The sequence below is a fragment of the Vitis riparia genome, unplaced genomic scaffold (assembly GCF_004353265.1).
Source record: "Vitis riparia cultivar Riparia Gloire de Montpellier isolate 1030 unplaced genomic scaffold, EGFV_Vit.rip_1.0 scaffold613_pilon_pilon, whole genome shotgun sequence".
Lineage (NCBI taxonomy): Eukaryota > Viridiplantae > Streptophyta > Magnoliopsida > Vitales > Vitaceae > Vitis > Vitis riparia.
The window spans coordinates 62,216-85,331 of NW_023269711.1; the positions used below are offsets into that span (position 1 = coordinate 62,216).

A 23,116-nucleotide genomic window follows, 5' to 3' on the forward strand; every position below is an offset into this window, starting at 1 on the left:
TATGTTAAGGAAAAACTTTCCCAATTTTAAATTTTAGGTTTTTTCATATAATAATTATAGAAAAATACTTCATTATCTAAAATACTTCAAAGGTTGGCTTCTCTTGCTACTTTTGTTTTTATTATTTAAACAATGATTTTTCTTCTTCAAAAAAAAAACCCTACTCTTAAACATTATTTGAGACAAAAGGTTTTTTCAATTGCTATTAGAGCAAACTTTTCTAAATAAAAATCATATTTTTATTGATCTTGCAAGTCCAATATGGAACAACCAAGGTCTGAAGCTCCCTTAAATAGTCCACCCTATTTCGATGGGAGTAATTATCCCAACTAAAAGGCTCGAATGATTTTTTGAAAATACAAGGAGAAAAGGTCTAGAATGCAACGAAATACGGATGAAGACTTCATTGAAACTAGATGTGAATGGGAAATCTACTGATGAATTAAAACACAAAAAAGAATGGCATAAATTAGATAATGAAGAAAGTGATGCCAATGCTCGGGTTCTCTTTAGCATATTCAATAGGGTAAGTCCTAATGAGTTTTGCAAGATAGCCACTTGTAAAGATGCTAAAAAAGCCTAGGACATTCTCCAGGTTACTCATGAAGGCACTTTAGTTGTGAGGTTGGCTAAATTGCAAATGTTAACCTTCAGGTTTGAAAACATTAAAACGCAAGAGAATCAAACTTTCTTTGCATTTTATGCTGAATTAAGTGACATTGTGAACTTCTTTTTTAACTTAAGAGAACAAATCCCTGACTTTAAAGTAAGTAGAAAAATCTTGAGATCCCTTCTTGAAAGGTTTAGACCTAAGGTCACCACAAAAGAGAAAAACAAGGATATTTACTCCATGAGGGTTGATGAACTTGTTGGTTTTTTTCAAATCTATGAAATGACCTTTCTAAACTCTCACAAGCCTAAAGAGTCTACTTTTAAGGATAATGAAATTGAAGAAAAAGAGTCTGAAAATCATAATGAGATAACTAGGGATGAACTAGCGCTCATGGCTAAACGTATTAAATGGGTTTGAAACTTAACAATAGACCTAATAAAAACAAGGACTTAGGAAAGGAAAAAAGATTTGGTAGGTCTTCTAAAGAAAAAGATAAGGAAGTTACAAAAGAGAAAAAAGGTAAAGTGTTTTAATTATGGAGGTTTGGAACATTTTTCTATTGACTATGTATTAGTCTCAATGACATTAAAAAAATTTGTGTAGGCTACATGGAGCGACACTTACTCTGGTGAGAGTGACTCTATGACTTCTGAAGATGCAAGGTATGAGCAAACGGATTATTTAAAATTTATTGCATTTGTTGATTCTAAGCATGATACTGATAGTCATGAGAGTGAGTATACTAATGAATAGAATGCTAGTTTTCTTAGAAATATTTCCATTGAATATCAAAAATTGATTGAACAATATTTGAAGACTCATAATATTCTTAACTCATAAAAAGCTAAAATTGAATATTTTTACTGAAAAAAAGACTAATTATCTTGCAAAAATTTGATTTGTTGAGTTTGAATATCATTCTCTTCTTGAGAAAAACAATATTCTAACTTAAAAAAGTTGAGACTAAAAAACCATCAATAAGGCTTTTCACCTTGGGACTAGTGTTGGATGAAATTCTTGAGAAATGCAAGTCCCAAGGAGATAAGAAAGGCCTCGACTATATTAGCAAAACCAAGACTTCCACAAGTGGAGGCATAATATTAGTTAAAGGTAAGGAGGAAACTCCTAACCAAGAAACATCTTCTAGCACTCTCACTATTCACACATTGTAAGAAGTCTGAACATACTCAAAGTAGGTGTCACACTAGATTTCTTGAGAGCTATGAGTCTCAACTGAATAGGCTTGTGAATGAGTTTAAATCTCTAAAGAATAATATTTTGAACACTATGAAGGGAAGAAAACCAATACAGAGCTCAAGACTCAACAAAGCTCCTTTAAGTCACCACCTAAAAGAAGTGTGGATGAGAAAAGATAGGCTTAAGTGTCAGATTGTTTTCACAGCCCTTAGAGCTAAAGCCCTTAGTGAAGCTCTAGGCATATGACAGGTGATAAGTCTTTCGTCACCTCTCTTGAGGATTTTAATGGAGGAAACATCACTTTTAGGGATGGTAGTGTAGCCTGTGTGAGAGGTAAAAGTAGTATATCTATCCCCATATGCCTAGATTTAGATGGAGTCCTTTATGCTAATGAACTTAAGGGTAGTCTTCTTAGCATTAGCCAAATTTATGACAGTGACAATGGGGTAAACTTCTTTTAAAGTTTGTGTGAAATGATAAACAAGGAGGGAGAAGTCATTTTCATTATGCATAGAACAGTGGATAATTGCTATGCAATAAATTCTAGTTCTAAAACCTCTTTGGTTTGTAGTAGGGCTAAGCTTGATAGCATTGAGTCATGGCATAGGAGGCTAGATCACATAAACTATAAACACTTGGTCCACATAACTAACAAAGACCCAGTTAGAGGTATCCCTAAGTTGAGTAGTCAACATAAATCTATTTGTGGAAAGTGCTTAAAAGGTAAACAAGTAAAAAACTCACACAAAAATATTCAAGGGAATAACACTTCTAGGTCTTTAAGCCTTCTCCACATGGATCTCATGGACCCTATATGAAAATGGAGAGTAAATGATGTCCTTTGTCATAGTTGATTTTTCCAGGTATTCTTTTGTTAGTTTTCTAAAGGACAAATCTGAAACATTGAGCACTTGAAGTCCTTGTGCACTAGAATTCAGGTGGAAATAGGTAATCCTATTGTTAGGATTAGGAGTGATAGTGGGAGAGAGTTTGACAATGTAGAAGTTGATCTCTTTTATGAATTAAAGGAGATTAAACATAATATTTTGCCTTTAGAACTTCTCAACAAAATGGAGTGGTAGAAAGGAAGAACCGTGTTCTTTAAGAAATGACCTGAGTAATGATTAACATGCATGATACTTCTATGCAGTTTTGGACTGAAATAATTAACATGACTTGCTATACTGCCAATAGGGTTTTCCTTAGGCATGGAACAAAGAAAACATCCTATAAATTGTGGATTGGAACAAAGAAAACATCATATGAATTATAGATTGATAGTGAGTGCTATATTCTCAAGGATAGAGAAAACCTAGGTAAATTTGATTCTAAGTCTAATTTGGGCATTTTCCTATGTTATTCTAATAAAAGTAAAACTTATAAGGTTTATAATCAGAATACTAAAGTTATCCAAGAATCTTCAAATGTAGTCATCAATGATTTTGGATATGATTAGGAAGTCACTGACTTTGAAAGTTTAACCTAAAAATCAATTGGGAATAACCTTGAAAAAGTTGACTTAGATGATAGTCTTAAAAGTATCCTAAAGAGGTAATTGACCCCAACAAGGATGAAAAACCACTTGAAATTGCTAAGTTAATTAGGCAAAGTGGAAAGTAAACATAAATCCAGAGTACCCAAAAATTACCTATCTCAAATGTAATAGGAAACATGGATGATTCCATGGTTACAAGGAGACAATCTAGACAAAATGAGATAGATTTTTTTTTTTTTTTGTTATACCTCCTAATTAGACCTAAAGAATGTAGAGGAAGCCTTAGGAGATAAATCATGGACTACTACACTATAGGAAGAATTAAATCAATTTGTTAGGAAGGATGTGTGGTACTTAGTCCCTAGGCTTAAAGACAAACCTATAATAGGCACAAAATGGATATTTAAGAATAAACAAGATGAAAATGGGTTCATTGTGAAGAACAAAGCTAGGCTAGTAGCCCAAGGATATTCCCAAATTGAGGGGATTGATTTTGAGGAAACTTTTGCACCTTTAACTAGGTTAGAATCTATTAAAATCCTCCTAGATATTGCATGCTCATTGAGAATGAAACTTTTTCAAATGGATGTTAAAAGTGTCTTCCTAAATGGGATTCTTAGCGAAGAAATCTATGTTGAACAACCTAAGGGCTTTGCAAGTCCTAAACTTCCCAATCATGTTTATAGGTTAAAGAAAACCCTCTTTGGATTAAAACAAGCTCCTAGAGCTTGGTATGAGAGGCTTACAACTTACCTTTTGGAACAAGGGTTTGAGAGAATGAGAGTTGATAGAATTTTTTTTTCATTTATAGGTCTAAGTCTAAATTATTAGTGGCTCAAATTTATGTTGATGGTATAGTTTTTAGAGTCACACTTACCCTTAACTTTGTTGTGGATATGAAAAAAGAGTTTGAAATGAATATGGTAGGTGAACTCAATTTCTTTCAAGGACTACAGATTAGACAACTGAAAGATGATATCTTTCTATCTTAGTCTAAATATGCTAGGGAGTTAGTAAAAAAATTCGGACTTGAGTCCACTAAACACTTTAGGATATCCATGAGCACCACTACTAGGCTTTGTAAGAACACATTTGGGAAGGATGTTGAGAAAAAGCTTTATAGGAGTATGATAGGGAGTTTGTTATATCTTATTGCAAGTTGTCAGGACATCTCCTTTAGTGTGGGAGCTTGTGCTAGGTACTAAGAAAATTCCAAAGAGTCACACTTAACTTTTGTTAAAAGAATCATTCATTACATTAGTGGGACTTTGGATTTTGGGTTATGATGTCCTTATGATTCCTCTTGTGTTATTATTGGATATTTCAATATTGATTGGGTCAAAAATGTAGAGGATAGGAAAAACACTTTTGAGGTTTACTTCTTTATTGGGGATTGTTTAGTCGCTTGGCTAAGTAGAAACAAAATTTAATTTCTTTGTCCACTGCACAAACGAAATATATGGTCATAGGAAATTGTTGTACCTAACTCTTTTGGATGAAATAGATGCTTAGTGACTATGACATTGAGTAGGGCACTATGAGTATCCATTGTGACAATCTAGTGCTATTAACATTTCAAAAAATTTTGTTATTCATTCTTGAACTAAAAATGTAACGCCCAAGTTTTCTTTTAAAGGGTAATTTAGGAATTCTTAATAATGATATTAAATTAATTAATTAATTAATTTAATAAAAAGGAAGAGGGGTAAAAGGGTAATTTTACAAATAAATACCCTAGGTATAAATTAGAAATTTTATTCTTTCCATTCTTTTCTGAATAGAGTTCCTGTTCGCAGAATTCCAGAGAACGTAGGTTGGAGTCAGATTTCAGGGTTGAAGAACAGATCTCTATAGGTAAGAATCTAACCCCTAGTTTAATATTTTAGATTCATTGATTAATTTCAAACACATTAGATATATTTTTTTTGGAAAACCCCAAATCTAGATTAGGGTTAGATTATTTTTTTAAATTTGTTTTAATATCAAAATAATAAAAATTTAAGATTTTGATTTTATTGTTGGAATTTAGGAGATCTTGAATTTTATTAGAAAAAAAAAAAAAAAATCCTTGGAAAGTTTTGATTTTAGGTTAGGGTTAATTTTATTAAAAAAAAAAAAAAAAAAAAAAAAAAAAAAAAAAAACAAAAACAAAAACAAAGGGGGCGTACGCGTGCTGTGCTGGAAGCAGAGAGAAAAAAAAAAAAAAACAAGAGAACGCCGCGTGTCCACAGCACTGGAAGGAAAATAAAATAAAAAAAAAAAAACAAAACAAAACAAAAACAAAAGGGGCGTACGCGTGCTGTGCTGGAAAAAAAAAAAAAAAAAAAAAAAAAAAAAAAAAAAAAAAAAAAAAAAAAAAAAAAAAACTTACTTTTTGGTTTGGTGTACCCGAGAGTCATGGCTTTTGAATTGTTTAATTATAATAATAATAATAATAATAATAATAATAATAATAATAATAATAATTAGTTTTAGATTAATAAATAAGATAATAGTAATAATGATTTTTTTTTTTGTAATAAATAGAATGAGAGATTTAGCAATATATATATATATATATATATATATATTATATATAGAATTTTATAATGAAATAAAATTGTAATTTAATTAAATTAGTAATGTGTTATTAGAAACAAATTGGGAATTTATTAATTATAATTAAATAAGGAATAGAGTAATTAAATTATTACTTTGTTAATAAAAAAATATTAATCTTAACATTTAGAAATTTTAGGATTATCAGATTTATATTTTGAGATAAATAGTAATAGTGGTATTTTTATTGTGTTAGGTGAGAAGTAGACATTTCAGGGTTATTTTTCCTTCAAGGTCTTTGCATATTTTGAGGTAAGGGAAGTTAATGCAATATTTATAAAATTAAATTATTTTATATGTTCTTTTGAATTGTGGAAAAGAAAATGATATTTTGTTACCATGCATGGATCAAATTGTTTTGCACTAAATATTATGTTGAAATATTTTGTTTTATTGATGACACAAAATATGGAGATATTATGTTGTATAAATTTGAATACTTGAACAAAAACATCACTCTGGTTTATTTGGCCCTTGTCAACGGGATATAATAGTTGACTATTCGGCCCTGTCAACGGGATATAATAGTTGACCTTTACATTTCATGGTGGGAATGTAATTGATTTGGACCCCAGCCTCTAGGGGTTTGGTTAGAGGTTACTAGTACTAGTAGTGTTTGGTTCCGTCCACCAGGAACAATTTGAGGCTAGCCACCCATTTGAAAAGTCCCACCTAACTGGGCATTTGATATTTGATAACCAGAGTAATGAAAATTGAATGGATTTGATTGAATCTTATGTGAAAGTGTTTGAATTTGATATGAAAATGGTTGGTTGAATTTTGAATATATTAGTATTGTTGAAACTCTGATATTTGATGAGAAAAAAAAAATGATATCTCCTATTTGAAATGAAAATATTTGATCCATGAATTGCATTAATATTCCTTATTGGGCTGTGAGCTCATTCCCAATTGTTGAAAATTTTTCAGGTACTCTTAGTTCGGGTGAGGAGTGATGGCTAGGCTGAGGAATAGTCATCAGTAGAATTTGACTAGGGATTTTATGTTGGATTTTGTTTTAACTGTTAGTTATGTTCATTTGGATTATTTGATATTTGGAAGTTATTACAAAATTGAATTTGAGGATTTTAGATTTTGTTCTGCTACTCTGAACAGGTATTTGGTAATTGGTAATATCCAGTTACAATATGATTGTTTGGGTCAGATTATACTTTAAGCCTTCGGGTTTGAGGTGTGAAATGACCGTCACGCCCTTGGAGTGGGTCTTGGGGCGTGACAAAAAATATAGACATCTGTCATCATTCTATTAAGGATTTAGTTGAAGATAAAGTCATTTCTCTAGAGTTTGTCTCAATGAAACATCAATTGGCAGATATTTTTACTAAACGCCTGGATTCTCTTAGGTTTGAATTCCTTAAGAAGTCCTTGGGTTTATGACTAATTGACTAAAAGTCAAAAAGGGTATAGACCTAAGGATTTGTGTTTTTTTATCTATCTTCTTTCCTTTGGTCAATCCCATCTTCCTCTTAGAGCACTGGTCTTATACCCTTTTTCATTTGTCTTATTAGTAAGAATTTCAATCTCTCAAGTTTTAAGTCTGAGTGAAATATACTAAACCTACAAGGGTTGATTTTATTTTCCCTAGAATTTTTTTAATTACTTTTGAGGTAAAGAATCAAGGTATATAAAAATCTTTGTATAGTGGGATATCTAAAAATAAATAATTGGCAAGTGATCCATGAGGAATCTTCTTAAGCTTAACTAATAAAATAGAATTTGTTTTTTTCTTTGGAAGTAATATCATGCCTAATTCTTTTTCATTCACTTGCCTTGTTTGTCTAAGTTCAATATTATTTTTTTCCCAAAGTGTCTTAAGGCATTCTTGGATTCTTAGTTAAAATAAACTAAAATATTCTTTCCAAGTTTATATACTTTCACTTGCAACATTTGGAAACACCTTCCTGTGTGGAACAAGACAACCATAGTGAAAGTAAGATTTCCATAAATGGTGTACAATGCCTCCACTTCTCGGAAAAAATAAAATAAAAAAATCATGTTATGATTAAGAAGTAGTCAAAGTTGTGTTATATGTAGATCAACGAATGTCATGTCAAATAGTCTAATGAAATTAACACAAATTGACTGAATGTGAATTTATTGGATCACGACATGACTCAATGACTTTTAGAAATTCAAATTTGAAATATGAAATTAGACAATAAGTTGTTTTCCCTTGAAAATCAATGCCATTGAATTCTCTTAGATTATTATATGCTTTGATTGTTATTCATCTGATTTCCAAACTAAGATCATGATTAACCTTGTTCTTTAGATTTGAAAATATCAATCTTGTTTGGTTGAACTATGTTTTTTGGGCGTTCTATTTGTTTTATTACTTTTCTTTCTAATTTTGCGAGTTATTTGATTTGAATCTTGCCTTAAGTTGAATGTTTGACCTGTTTCTAAGGTTTTTACATGTTTCTATATTGTTAGTTGGTTTCTTAATTTGTTTTGTTAGTTCACTTTTAGCGTTCATAATCCTTTTAGAGTTTTTCACATAGCCTCGAGCGTTTATCCCAACGCTCAAGCATTGGCTTCATCGCTTAAGCGCTCAAGTGGCCTAAGTTGTTTCTAGTGTCGCTTCATGTGGTTGTATCACTCAAGTACTCCTTAAGTTACATCCAACGCTTGCATCTCTCAAGTTCTAATCTTGCATCCAATAGCCCAAGCAACTATTTAGGTCCTTTTAGCCAAGGATAAAAATATCGGTAATCACGGATATATCAATACTTTGATTTTAAGGATATATCAGAAATATCGTTGGATATTTTTCACAAATATCAATGGAGCAAAAATTATTCAAAATTCATAAGAATTCTTGGAAAAACTCCAAAAAATGATAAAATAAGCAATAATACAGATTTTAAAGTTATTTTGTATGTGTAATTGACATAGATATGATCAAGAAGAAAAACATCAGTAGGTAGAGATATATCGGTAGATTCGATACTTGGATTTTAAGAAGAATAAATATGAATTTTAGAAGTGCTTTGATTTTATTGAATAAAAATAATTTATGCATAAATATAATACATATGACATTGCATAAATACTTTCATTAAAACATGTTTTATTACATTTTAAATGAAAAATTAAATTAATTTATATAAAATATTTTATTTGAGATTTAATTTCTAAAATTTTATTAAAAATATGTGATAACAACTTTTTCTATTAACATTAATTTATTTAAATAATTAAAATTATTAATAATTTATCTTATCAAATTAATTTTAATAATAAAATATTAGAACTTTCTTAATTTTTTATATTTAACAATTGTTTGGGTAAAATTATATTTTTAATATTTTAAAATAAAAACATTTAAAATTTAAATAAAATTGAAGGATAAATGTAAAAAAAATAAAAATTAAGAGTGAAGTGATAATAATTTTTAAAAATAGGATTAATAAGATAAATATGAAAAATGTTAAAAATAAAAGGATAATATAAAATAAAATGCTAATATAAAAACACGGTTGAAATTTGGACCATCTCAAAAATTCAAATCTAGAAAATTTCAAAATTTAAAAAAAAACCCAAAAAATCGTCGATTTTTCGAAGATTTTTTTCCATTCTCCCCCGCGTTGTTCCACCGGCGATTTTATCGCCGATTTATCGGTTCCAGATCGATATATCGTCGATATTTTGATGATTTTCTCGATATTTTTTTGATATTCCTCCTATTCGATAATTAGTGCTCAAAATCGTTTTGGGGCCATCTGATATCCGATATATCAACGAAATATCGTCGATAAAAACTGAAATTTCAATCCATGCTCCTAGCACACCTTTTTGAATCTATTTCACTTCTTTAGTTCATTAGAGCACTTTGGGTTGTTGCTTTTCGGCTTCCAGTGATCTGTTCATGGCTTGTTTCATCTTTTCATCTTCATAGTATTGTTTAAGACTACTTTTTGAGCATTTCTAATGGTTTAGTTTCCTCATATATTTTTCTCGATTTTTGAGCTTTTTTACTTGTAGTTTTTGTATGATAGGACGTTGTTGTCTTAGGGAAGTGTCTTCTCCGAAGCCTTACTCTCACAAAGTTGTTCAGGGCATCCCTATCTAGGGTCTTTTCGACTTGGATAATCTTCCCTTGGAGCATTTTCACTCTAAGGAGGCTCAAGATAGATACTACTCTGTTCTCCGGGGTCATTGAGTCAAGGTAGAGCTACCCATTGATCTTAGAGCTTTTAAGGACACTTCTTTCTTGGTTTCTTCCATAAGGCTTATGTAGATCAAAAATTTGGAATGGGAATGTGGCATTCCACTCGTCACCAATACGGAAGGATGTCGCTGAAAAGAGTGGAACGTTGCTTCGCTCTACTAGATGCGTCGGATTATGACTGTCTGAGAGGCCTCGTATCCTCATTACATTCAGATGTTCAATTCAAACATCCATTCTGTAGTTTGTGGTCTCATATTTTGTGTTACCATGTATGGCCAGACCTTCATAGTCTCTACTTGATCTATCAGGTGTGTTATGGGCATGTTTTTTCTTACTAATCAGCTAGCTTTTACTCTTCTTTCTAGAGGTTTAAGCACTCGCTAGAGGTGAGCTTGCCTCTATTCCTGTTACTTTGTATGGCAAGTCCTATCCATTGTCAACTTACGTTTCCATTGCTAACTTCACTAAGTTAGCTTGGGTCCTCGCTATGTTTATGTCTTATTCCTTCTACTCCTCCTTCCATCGTACTCAAATTCATCACCTTGTGGCTTGTTTTATTCATACCATTCTCTTTGGGTAGTAGTTCGACATTGCTTAGGTGATCCTTGACACCATGACATCATACCGCGATCCCACCATGCGCAGTGGAGCTCTCCTATTCACCCTTCTTATTACTATGATTCTGGAGCACATCAGTTTCAATTTCGATCTTGCTTTGGTAGCTTGGGTGTCTCACACTCTCATTAATGCGAGTTCCTGGGTCAAGCACTATAGCCATGTGTACGGTCGATAATCCCTCTAGCCTCAGCTCAATCAACCTCCATTCCTCTAACTTCAATGTCATAAGAGGTGGCTCAAGAGACCGCAATAGAGAAGGAGGAGATTAGGGCAACGGAGTAGGATTCTCCCATTTTAAAGGTGGTTTCAAGATGGGGAATAGGGCCCTTGTTTTCACCCGTCTCCAATTCTGGATCTTTAACATTTGTTGACCTCAACCCTAATTATTTGTTCCAATCTACTGCCCCATTACAAGCATTTTTTGTTATCTCCTTATCCCCACTTTATGGTGGGCATGGTCCAGCACAAATAGGTTGGCGAGTTAGTTAAGGTTTGTCTGGAGGCCTAAATGGACCAGACATGAGCCTAGTTTTTTATAACACCTACTAGTGGTGGGCCTTTGGCTCTTCTAATGTAAGCTCCAAGGCTTCGCTCCAAGGCTTCATTGACATAACATGCATGATCAGGCAAAACCATTTTATATTTTTTATTGTTAGCTATTATATTTTTACTTTTAACCTTAAGTAAGGAGAAAGGGGCTAGGTTCCTTGGCCTAAAAAACCCTTGTATTCAAGCTTATGACCTAGGCTAGGGTTTCAAAATTGGGCCTTCTAGCCAAGAAGAATTTGGGCTCAGGGCGTTAGATAAATCATAATTAATGTATGATTGTTGATTTATTTCTTTTAAGCAAGTTCAAAATCATTGAATGTGATAGAAATTTACTAGACCTGTGTGGATTAACAGAAAATGTTAGGAAAAATAAAAGTGAGGAAATGAATTTAAAATTTTAAATTGGATTTTTCATGAAAAATGTGAAGAAAAATAATAAAATATAATAAAAATACCATAAAATTTTTCAATTTTCAAAGTTTTCGTTCCTTTTATAAAAGAAATAAATAAATTTGGAGATTTGTTTTATAGCTCTAAACGTGAAAAGGGAATAGAGGTGTTGAAATGGTAATCAATAAAAACCTACAAAATTTTCAATAGCTCTAAATGTGAAAAGGAATAGAGGTGTTGAAATGGTAATCAATAAAAACCTACAAAATTTTCAATAAAGTAATTTTTTCCATACCTCTAATGATGATGATGATGATGAATATATATTTCCAATTTTAAAGGTTTATTTTCAAATTTGATAAATATATTTTCAAAGTTTTGCTGCTTTTAATATTTAATTTCTTTAGTAATAAACAATTTTTATAGAAAAACTGTATAAAGTAAGAATAAAAATATAAAAAATTTACAAAAGATTGGTAGTTTGATTTTATGAAAATATCGAAAAATATTATATAAAAATTCCTAAAAAATTTTGATGCAATCAAAATTGGCCAAAACCCATAACAAGAAAGGGAAACCCACCTGTTTCTTTTCAATCCTAAACTTCAAATACTCAAATTCAGTTTTTCATACAAAATGAAAATAAATATATTTTTAGAAATTTTAAATAACTCTTGTTTTAGAAACTAGTTAAACTACCTTCATGTAGTATAATTTAAATTAAAAAAATGAATTTACCATAAATTAATGAAATTATCATTCTCAAAAATTTAATATGACTAAAATAAATTTTGTTTTTTTCTATTTTTTCTCTTCTTTTTCAAGAAAATTTAGATCTAAAACTTTCCCATGAAATTATAACTCATAAACCACACCAACAATATAAAAGTGAAATCAATATATATAAAATAAATCCACAAATTTCAAAATCATAAAACCAAAATTCTATCATATTTAACTACTATTTTGAACTTAAATTTCAAGGTTTTTAATAAAATTTTACCTCAATGAAATAGTGATTTTTTTTTTTTTACTTTAATAAAAAAGTTGTTTTTTCCTCAGTTATCTTTTTCATCTTCAACTTTATTATAATACTCAAATCTAATTTTTTTTTTTATACAAAATTAAACTAAATTTATTTTTGAAAATTTTAGATCACTCTTGTATAAAAAAACTACTTAAACTACTTTAATATTATATAACTTGAATAAAAAAAATGAATTTATCATAAATTAACAAAGATATAATAAAAATAAATAAATATGACTTAAATAAATTTTATTTTTATTGATATTTATTGACAAAACCATAACCTTTCAATAGCCTGATTGTGCTGGACCAAGCCCACCTTAAAGTGGCATGTAATAGTAAGGAGATAATAAGAAATTATGCTACTCAACCAATAGGGAGAGATGGTGCCAACTTATATTGTGTTTTCCATTGTATTGGATTATTGGTGTTTGACACTACTTTGAAAGTTTATTTTGGGTGTTTTTTAGTCCTTTTTAGAGTGTAGGATCAGTAAAAGAAAAAAATTGCATGAATTGAATCTTTGTTGTGCTCTTAATTCATGCAAGAGAATAACATCTTGTGGGATGAGAATTCTTTGATCCCTAAATTTTTTATATCACAAGCAACCAACAAACAAATTCCATACACCAATGTTTTAAAAATGTGACCAGCCAATCAAATTAGTTGGCTCTACTCGGTTTGGATACGATCTTGACGATTGGTAAACTGGTGGAACCAACTAGGTTTGGAACCGGTCTTGATTTTTTTCCATTTAGGTTAGACAAAAATTTTGGAAAAAATCAATAAATAGAGATGATGTTGAAATTTTAATAAAATTTATCATTTATATTTATGTTCAACTATTTTTCGTTATAATATAGTTATAGAATGTAGTTGCAAACTAGAAGAATATAGTTGGAGGAATGGTGTATGCTCTAGTGGATGGTGTCTCAAACTCAATTCCCATGGATAGAGGAGTAAGAGTCAGAGACACAACAAATGGAATTGGCACTAAAACGGGTTGTGAATTTGATTGAGAAATAACTAGTCTCATGATAGACAAAGGAACGACTGTGCTAAGAAGAAATGGGGTTTTGTCGCGGTTCTTTGTAGGTTGATGAGTTCTTCGGTCTAACATGTGTGATTTTCTCACTTTTGAAACTTCATTTTTGGTTTTGATCCATTTTAGAGAAGATATGTGACACAATCCGCTTTTGGCTGTTGTTATCATTTGTTGCCTTCATATGGTAGAATGATGTTTGTTAACTAAAACTTCTATGACCAAGTTTGAATTTGATACATGGGTGGAGCTGATTTGTTTAAATATTCATGTTTTGGTGAATACAAGTCGTTTTAATTGAGCAAAAAATACATATAATGTAGAAGATGGATAAAATTAAGTTAAATACTTACAGAAAATTAAGATTTTAAGACTCTTCAATTTAATAAAAGTTTTGTTGTACTAAGGATTATGGGTTATGCATTCAATTTTGGGTAGAAGGAAAATACTATCCAAACAAGGCCTACATATAATCTAAAGCATTCTCATCCTTAGGAAGCTTAGGGAATGGATTAGATTAAATAAGTTAGCTCAAAAGTGATGTAAAATGTGGGTATGTTGTATAAAAACACACATCTTTTCTTCTTGTTTTTCACCATTCAAAAAGTTATGATCTGCTTAATTTGATTGAAAAAAAAAAACCATACTACTTTTTTTTTCCCAATTATAAATTTTAGCCACTTTTTGTCAAAATTAACTAGAATTCTGTAGACACCAAAAAGGGAGAAAAAGGTCATAGATTTAGGTTAATAAAGAAATATAGTTGGGACAAATAATTAAAATATCTTACATTGGTCGATCATCATATCGTACTCAAATTTAATAAGGTAGTGGAAACATAACTAATAATTATATTTTCAAAGAGAAGTTGAAAATTTGAAATTGGAAATTTCTTCTATTCATTTTTAATATTTTTTAAGGGCTACTATAAATTTTATCCACAAAGGGATAACATACTCTTTTTTTAGTAGTTAAACAAGCTATAACCTTTGAGAATCACTATTGATCTTAATAAAGGTCCTTTTTATATCAAGAAATTTCTCTTTAAATAAATTAAAAGAGAAATTTTGCTTTTTATTGCAACTGTAATGAAATTCACTTTCAAAGTTTGTAATTATACATAGAGCATATAAAGATCTACAAACAAAATTTATTACCTTCGCAGGTGATCTTTGGCATAGGTTGCTCTTCCTCTCAACAACCATTTGACAATTTTATCCACAAAATCAAAGTAGGTCTCACACCAAGATTTCCTTGTTGCCAAAACAAAATATGGAACTAAAATACCCATCGCAAATCCCAAGCCAACACTCAAGTAAAACCATTGAACAATATAACCACCATCATTTTTGTCCTCAATAGCACTATACTTTTTATCTAGATCTTCATCTTGGCATTTTGTGACCAATGGAGCTCCACAAAGATTAGGGTTTCCAACAAAGGCTGACTCATTGAAGGTTGTCATTTGCCCTATAAAGGGGATCTTACCAGAGAAATTATTACTCGATAGATTCAAATAACTCAAGAATGTTAATGAAACCATGCTTAAAGGAATGCTGCCGGAAAGCTTATTCCTTGACAAATCAAGAGATAATAACTGGTGCAACATTGAAATCCTTTCAGGAATTTGGCCACTGATGTGATTCCCAGACAAGTTCAAAACCAGCAAACCAAACAATTTTGTTATTTCTTGGGGAAGCTCTCCATTTAAATTATTATCGGATAGGTCTATGCCTACAACAAGAGAAAGAGTCCTGGTGTATTCAAGACTTTGACCTTTCATAATCACCACCAATCGTTCTTCATACTGAGAGTTGCTCACATTGTCATACAAAGGATATCTATTCTTGTTATACTCCGGAACCATGGCTTTAAGCTCAACCAAAGTGACTGGAATTTCACCCATTAGATTATTTTGTGCAAGGTCTAAGACATGCAGGGAGCTTAAATTTGAAAGTTGGGAGGGAAGTCTTCCAAAAAATACATTTGACCTCAAGTTGAGTATTACAAGATTTATGAAAGCAGTTCCAATCCATGAAGGAACCTTACCCGATAATTGGTTATAACTGAGATCAAGGAGTTCCAACCTTGATAAATTTTGGAAAGATGAGGGGAGCTCTCCTGAAAGCTTGTTGTCGTTCAGATGCAATGATTCGAGCCATTGTAATTGGCCCAACGACTTTGGTATTATCCCAGATAAATTGTTATTTCCAAGGTCAAGAACAATTAGGCTAGAGCAATTACCTATGGTATAAGGAAGGCTTCCAGTCAAATTATTCCTTGAAAAATCAATGACTTGAAGAGAGGTGATGTGTCCTATGGAATCTGGGATGGTCCCAGATAAATTGTTATTTCCAAGGTCTAGAACAATTAGGCTAGAGCAATTATTTATGGTAGAAGGAATGCTTCCATCAAATTATTCCTTGAAAAATCAATGACTTGAAGAGAGGTGATGTGTCCTATGGAATCTGGGATGGTCCCTGTTATTTGATTTTCGAAAGGAAAAGGTAATTCAAGTCTAACATAGATTCACCTCTGCTCAGTGGGATAGGGCCAGAAAATTTATTGTGGGAGAGATCTAGTAAATAGACCCCTTTGATTGAAAAAGGAATAGGTCCCTCAAAGAGGTTGTAACTGAAATCAATAGATGCATCATCACAGAAGGAAATTTTAATGAATTTGGTAGCTGACCTTGTAACTGATTGTCAGAAAGGCTTAAGTACCACAGGTTAAAAGAAATATTCCAAAACCACTTGGGTATGGAACCTGAGATGCTAGCATTTGACAAATCTAGATAGGAGAGCTCCTTTTGAGACCTAAGCCAAGTCGGGAATGAAGGGCCTAAATTGCATGAAGCCATACTCAGATCAGTGATTTGGAATGGGGGGACCCAGGTGGAACTAACATTCAAAATGAGACCTGAATTTCCGCTTATCGACAATGTCTTCAGCTTACTCAACTTTGAAAAATGTTCTTCAGAAAGAATTCCTGTCAAGGTATTAAGAGTATTAAAATAATTTCATTTATTTATTTTATGAAAAATAAGAAATTTCAAGAGAAATGAATTTTCAAAAAATGTATAATAAATCAAATGAGTGGAAAAAAGATAATTTAAAATATTTTTTAAAAACAAGTGTTTACATGGAATCAATATATACACGATTACCAGGAGAAAATTTTAATGAATTTGGTAGCTGACCTTGTAACTGATTGTGAGAAAGAATTAAGTACTGCAGATTGAAAGAAATATTCCAAAACCACTTGGGTATGGAACCTGAGATGCTAGCATTTGACAAATCTAGATAGGAGAGCTCCTTTTGAGACCTAAGCCAAGTCGGGAATGAAGGGCCTAAATTGCATGAAGCCATACTCAGATCAGTGATTTGGAATGGGGGGACCCAGGTGGAACTAACATTCAAAACGAGACCTGAATATCCATCCATCCACAGAGACTTCAACTTACTTAACTTTGAAAAATGTTCTTCAGAAAGAATTCCAGTCAAGCGATTCCCATAAACTTTCAATACAACCAATTCAGAAAGTTGTCCAAAACTAACTGGGAGACTCCCATTCAGTTCATTCCATCCAAGCCTCATTACATTCAGATTTTTGAATGTCCCAAAAGAAGCAGGGATAGGGCCTTGAAGCTTGTTACCAGATAGATCCAGATATGTAAGTTTTTCCAGCTGACTCAACCGTTCTGGCAATCTGCCCACTAATTGATTCCCGAACAAGTCCAAATACCCCAGTTCTGGTAAAGGACCTTCAGAACTGCAATTTTTGATATCTTCGAGAAACTCAGAGAAACTTCCTGTCAAGGTATTGATACCCAAATCCAAATGTTTTAAGTTGCAAAAACTTCCGATGGAGGTTGGAATTGTACCTGCAATTATCATCAAGAGTATTAAAATAATTTGTTTTTAATAAATTGTTTTATGAAAAATAAGAAAGTTCACGAGAAAAGTAAGAAACTTTGCCTTCTTAATGCATTATCAAATGAACGGAGAAAAGATAATTTAAAATATTTTTAGAAACAAGTGTCTGCATGGAATAAATTGAGAATATTGGTTTTAGAAATTAAAGTTTCCAAACAAAATTTTGTTTCAAAATATAATATAATATTTGTAAAAATTATTATAAAAAACTCAAAATTTGATTTTGAAAAAATATTTTAAAAATGTTTACAAGAAACCAAATACATTACAATATTTGTAAAACTATTATAAAAAAACTCAAAAAATTATTTTAGAAAACTATTTTAAAAATTGTTTACAACCAAAACCTAGATTTTGTAGTGTAATCTTTCAAATACATCAAAAGCCCTAAAAAGTTCCCTTTATTGGTCAATTGTACAATGAATTTATGACAAATCATGCATAATCAAGAGTTAAAATAATTTAATTTAAAATAATTTTAAAAAAAAAAAGAAAGAGAGTTTATGAGAAAATAATTTAATGAGTGGTGAGAAGATAATTGAACTTGCTTTGATGGTCTAATGATAAAAGTAAGAGATTATTGGAAAGTCAGAATAATTTAATGCGAAATATTTTTTAAAAACAAGTGTTAAACTGTAGAACCACTACATTATTTTGATGTATCAAAATCAATAAGCAATATAATTTTTCTAAGCCAAAAACGTACCAAGAAATTTATTGATTGCCAAATTCAGAAATTCTATCTTCTTCCAGCTTCCGCTTAACAGTTGAGAGCAACTACCTGTGAGATTTTCATTCCAAGATAGATCCAAGTGCTGCAAGTTAGGTAGTTCCCCAAGGCCAGGTGAAATCTGCCCATATAACTGATTAGAGCTTACATCAATGTATACAAGGCTGCTAAGGTTTAGAAGCCATATTGGGAACTTTGACTGGAAAGAGTTGCCACTGATGCTTATGATAGACAGTGAAGTAAAATTGATAGAGTTTAGAGATGAAATTGAACCAGAGAGCCCACAATCTTGTAGGTGCAACTCTGTTAAAAATGAAAGCTTGTTGAATACCTCCATCCAATGAGATCCGACCATTGACAGGTTGACATAGTTCAACTTGAGATGCCTTAAGGAAACAAGACTAGTCATCCATTCAAGGTCCTTAACAAATAATAACTTTTGAAATTCATTGGAAGAAAGATCAAGAAATTGCAAATTAGAAAGGTTTCCTAATGTTGGAGGAATTGCACCATTGAATCCACCATTTGATAAGTTTAGATACCATAATTTCTTCAAAGATCCAAAGAATTTAGGGATTGGGATATGCTCAAATGAGTTGCCACTCAAATCTAAATATCTCAAGGATTTGAGTTCTATCAAAGAAGGTCAAATCTCCCCGCTTAATTTCATTGAGCTCCAATTCTCATATGTTTCTTTAGGAGAATATGGGTTATGAAGATTGATTGAAATAACAACTCCTGTGTTGTTTTTGCAACCAATTCCCTCCCATTGACAACAATGGCCTCCTGTCCATGATGAAAGTCGATTGTTAGAATCTTTAAGACCATTTTTGAAGTCAAGAAGAGCTTCTCGATCGACTCTTAAGCAATCTCCCTTAAGGGTTTCACCCTTACAAGCTAGATCTCTTATTATTAAACATAGAATGACCAAAAGGAAACCAAGAATTGAATTTTTCTCCATCCGAGAACACCTATAGAAGTAAGTAATTAATATTAAGTTCCAACAGAAGAATCAAAATAGTGATGAAATTTGATAAGTAACTAAAACATCAAGATATTGGATACTAAATAACACATTTATTTTAATCAATCATAAGTTTAATAAGATCAAAAAATGTCAAGTGGATGGAATACTTGAATAGTTATCCATATCAAATATGGTATGATGATTGTTGCTAATCAAACACAAGATAAGCTTGGAAGCATTAGATAGAGGAAAACACTAGAGACAACTTGTTATTATTGGTTAAGTAAAACAGGACTAGTGATCCATTTGAGATCATTAACATATAAATCACAGGATTCAAAATTAACAAATAAATCAAAATATTGATGGCTAGAAGGATCGAGAAATTTCAAATTAGAGAGGTTTCTTAGACCAGGAGGAATTGCTCCATTGAACCCACAATTTGATAGGTTTAGATATTCTAAATTCTTCAAAGATACAAAGAATTAAGGAATTGGAATACATTAAAATGAGTTGTCACTCAAATCTAAATATCTCAAGGATTTGAGTTCTATCAATGAAGGTCTAATCTCTCCACACAAGGTCATAGAGGTCCCATTCTCATATGCTTCCATGGGAGAATATGGGTTATGAAAATCAACTAAAATAATGGCTCTTGTTTTATTTTCATAATCAATTCCTTCCCATTGACAACAATCAAGCCCTCCCCATGATGAAAGCCATCTGTTAGAACTTTTGAGACCATTTTTGAAAAGCATCTCTATAAGTTTTAAGCAATTTCCCAAATTGGTTTCACCTTTACAAGCAAGTTTTCTTATTATTAAACATAGAATGATCAAAAGGAAACCGAGAATTAAAATTTTCTCCATCTGGGAACACCTATAGAAACAAGTGAACTTAAGTTCCAACACAACAATAAAAATAGTGAAAAAATTCAATTCGTAATGGAATCAAGACATCAGAGAATTAATAACATATTTAACTTAACCAATCATTTGTTTAGAAAGATTAAAAATTTCCAAGTAACCAACATACTTGAATACATGTCAAAGAAAATATAATTGGAATCATCTCAATAAATATCAAATATGCTTTGATGATTGCTATTGATCAAAACATTCTAATTACAGAAATCACCTACAAGAAAAACTTGAAGCATTAGATAAAGAGAAACACTTTGAACAACTTGAGATTATTAGTAGAGTAGGATCTTACCTATTATCTCTTTTTTATGGTGTAGTCATTCCTTTGGATGTAGAGATATATATAGAAGATAATTCAACTAGAAACCATGTGGATGATAGTGATAAGCACCTTTCCTTTCTTTTTAGCAATATTTTGAAAAATGGACTGGACCAACCAATTGAATAGATTCAATTGCTGACCAATTCACTTTCCGGGTTGGGTGACCTTTTCCAACCACTTTTTCTTCAATCACTTTAATATATTTTTGTCGCCTCTTGGTTCCTCATTAAGCAAAATTTGCATTGGATTGACTTCAACTTTATGTTTGGGTCATCAAGATTCAAGCCTTTTCAATTGTTTGTGATCCACAAAAAAAAAAAGAAAAAAAAAAAAGACATATAAATTAAAAATTCAATTCATATCAACAAATTTTAGCAAACCACTTCAGAATATATAAAATTAAAATTTGTGTTCTTGTAATAATGATTCTAAGTTTTTTTTTTCTCTTCATTTTAAGAACCATTTGAAAGTGTCAATTGCATTTTCAAAGTTATAAGACTTTGATGAATATTTGTAAATAGTAGATATTCATATATTCTTAATTTTTTGAAAAAATAAAATAAAAAATTAGAAAAAAGATTATTTATTTATTTTTTTTGTTCTCATTCCTTTAGATATAGAAGATAATTCAACTAGAAGCCATAAGATGAAAATGACAGCCGCCCCTTTCTTTCTCCTTTCTTTCTTTATAGTCTTTCTTTTTTAAGCATACGTTGTCAAAATTTTGCTTTCGGTAGAGTCTTCCACCTCTAATTGAAATGTAAAGAATAATAATTCAAAGTCCAAAAAAATAAAAACAAAAAAGTTGTTATCTTCACTTAAAAACTTTATTTTTGGAGTCGTGTCCTGTTGTCCTCTTGCACAAAACAAAACGTACTCCTTACTCCAATGCAAGGATGTATATTAAATGATAAAATATGAATTAATTAATCTAATTATGAAGTCAAGAACTTTATTAATTAATCTAATTGAAATGTAAAGAATAATAATTCAAAGTCCAAAAACATAAGGACAAAAAAGTTGCTATCTTCCTTAAAAACTTTATTTTTGGTGTTGTGTCCTCTTGTCTTCTTGCACAAAACAAAATGTACTCTTTACTCCAATGCAAGGATGTATATTAAATGATAATATATGAATTAATTAATCTAATTATGAAGTCAAGAACAATCTTCTCATTCATTAAAGGAACCATTTTTAATCATATCAACTACTTAAATAAGGCTAGAGCTTTAACAATTACCTTTATTTAAACTTTATTATCAAGCAGTAATATTCTTTCCATGAATTAATTACCTTCAAATTTGTAATGCATTAATTAACAAAATTTTCTATTTGAACTTGTAAGTGATATGGGAGTTTGAATTAATGATTATCAAGGCTTCTATATTTCACCTAATTTGTTGGGTTAGCTAATCCCACAATATTGAATGATCAATCTTATTACTACTTGATTATAACTTAAATATATATTTCCAAGCTTGATCCTTAAATATGGTCTATTAAGGCAATAATTTGATCAAAACTGTTAAGGACTTAGGTTAAGAACGTAACACTTCATTTCACTAATAGCATATATATATAAATGAGAATAATAAACATTGATGAAATTTAAATGCCTAACCTATCCTAAGTTAAAATTTTGATACCATGCATGGTAGGCTCTGATAATTTGACATGATAATATAGATCACCAAGCATTTGGTTTAAAAATAATAAAATCTTCCAAGTTCAAATTGTGTATATTTGACATGGTGATATAGATCACCAAGCACCTATTTGAAAAATAATAAAATCTTCCTAGTTCAAATTGTGTATATGAAGTAAGAAGTTGAATTGGCAACTAATTTTTTTTTTTTAAATTTCCAAGGAAAAAGATTTAGGTGATGTATGTTTTTTTAACTTAATACTGAATGCAATTTACTTTCAAGACTTTGATTATCTGTTTTTAATTTGTTCTTTTTAACATTTAACTTATTTATCAATATTTAGAATTGAATAGAAAAAACTAAAATATATGACTTTTTACTTAATCTAAAAAGTTAACCGATTCACACTTCTAACCCCTCATACCTAACTCACATTGTGAAAAAACAAATAACTTAATATTAAATACTTTTAAGTTGTATCTAGAACTAAGTTAAATTAAGTTCTATTTAGATCTAAAAAAAAAAAAAAAACATCATCTAAATCTATTATCTTTTTTTTTTTTTTTCCAAATGAGAGACTTAATTATGTTGACCCAAACTTTAACTTTGCTTGATGTCTCGTTTTCCCTATGAGCATGACTTTGCTACTACTTGTCCCACACAAGAAATAACGGCCTCTTAATTAGTTAACTACTAAGAATAATAATATGAACATATAGATGACATTAGCCCTATAAATTGAGTCATGAAAAAACCTTCCTCAAAATATCATAGTCTTCATGTTGTCCTATGAATTAGTAATATTTCACAATCTTGTAAAAAAAATAAGGAAAAATAAGATAAAATAATCAGTAACGCATCAACAATAGC

The 23,116-nt window shown here is 30.7% G+C and overlaps 2 protein-coding genes across 3 annotated transcripts; both read right to left on the minus strand.

Moving 5' to 3' along the window:
• Nucleotides 1-14,798: 14,798 nt before the first annotated feature.
• LOC117910123 (receptor-like protein 47) lies at nt 14,799-16,139 on the minus strand (the record flags this gene model as incomplete). The annotated part of the gene is made up of 1 exon (XM_034824182.1): nt 14,799-16,139. A coding segment is annotated over one exon (1,263 nt), but the record flags the coding sequence as incomplete, so codon positions are not given.
• A 683-nt stretch (nt 16,140-16,822) lies between these two features.
• On the minus strand, nt 16,823-18,776 carry LOC117910126 (receptor-like protein EIX1). Of its 2 annotated transcripts, none has more exons than XM_034824185.1 (2): nt 18,440-18,776; nt 16,823-17,606 (listed from the first exon to the last, which is right to left on the minus strand). In XM_034824185.1, exons 1-2 carry the CDS (start codon nt 18,741-18,743, stop codon nt 16,861-16,863), a joined length of 1,050 nt encoding a protein of 349 aa, XP_034680076.1. In that variant the 5' UTR covers nt 18,744-18,776; the 3' UTR covers nt 16,823-16,860. The 2 variants fall into 2 exon arrangements, with proteins under 2 accessions (XP_034680076.1, XP_034680075.1); XM_034824184.1 differs by having other exon boundaries at nt 18,365-18,776.
• Between the last annotated feature and the right edge of the window lie 4,340 nt (nt 18,777-23,116).

Coding starts and splice junctions, on each gene's coding strand:
- LOC117910126 (XM_034824184.1), bottom strand. CDS start 18,743: ATGGTCGGATCTCATTGGATGGAGGTATTCAACAAGCTTTCATTTTTA. Junction 17,607..18,364: donor GGCAATCAATAAATTTCTTG/GTACGTTTTTGG, acceptor TGATAATTGCAG/GTACAATTCCAACCTCCATC.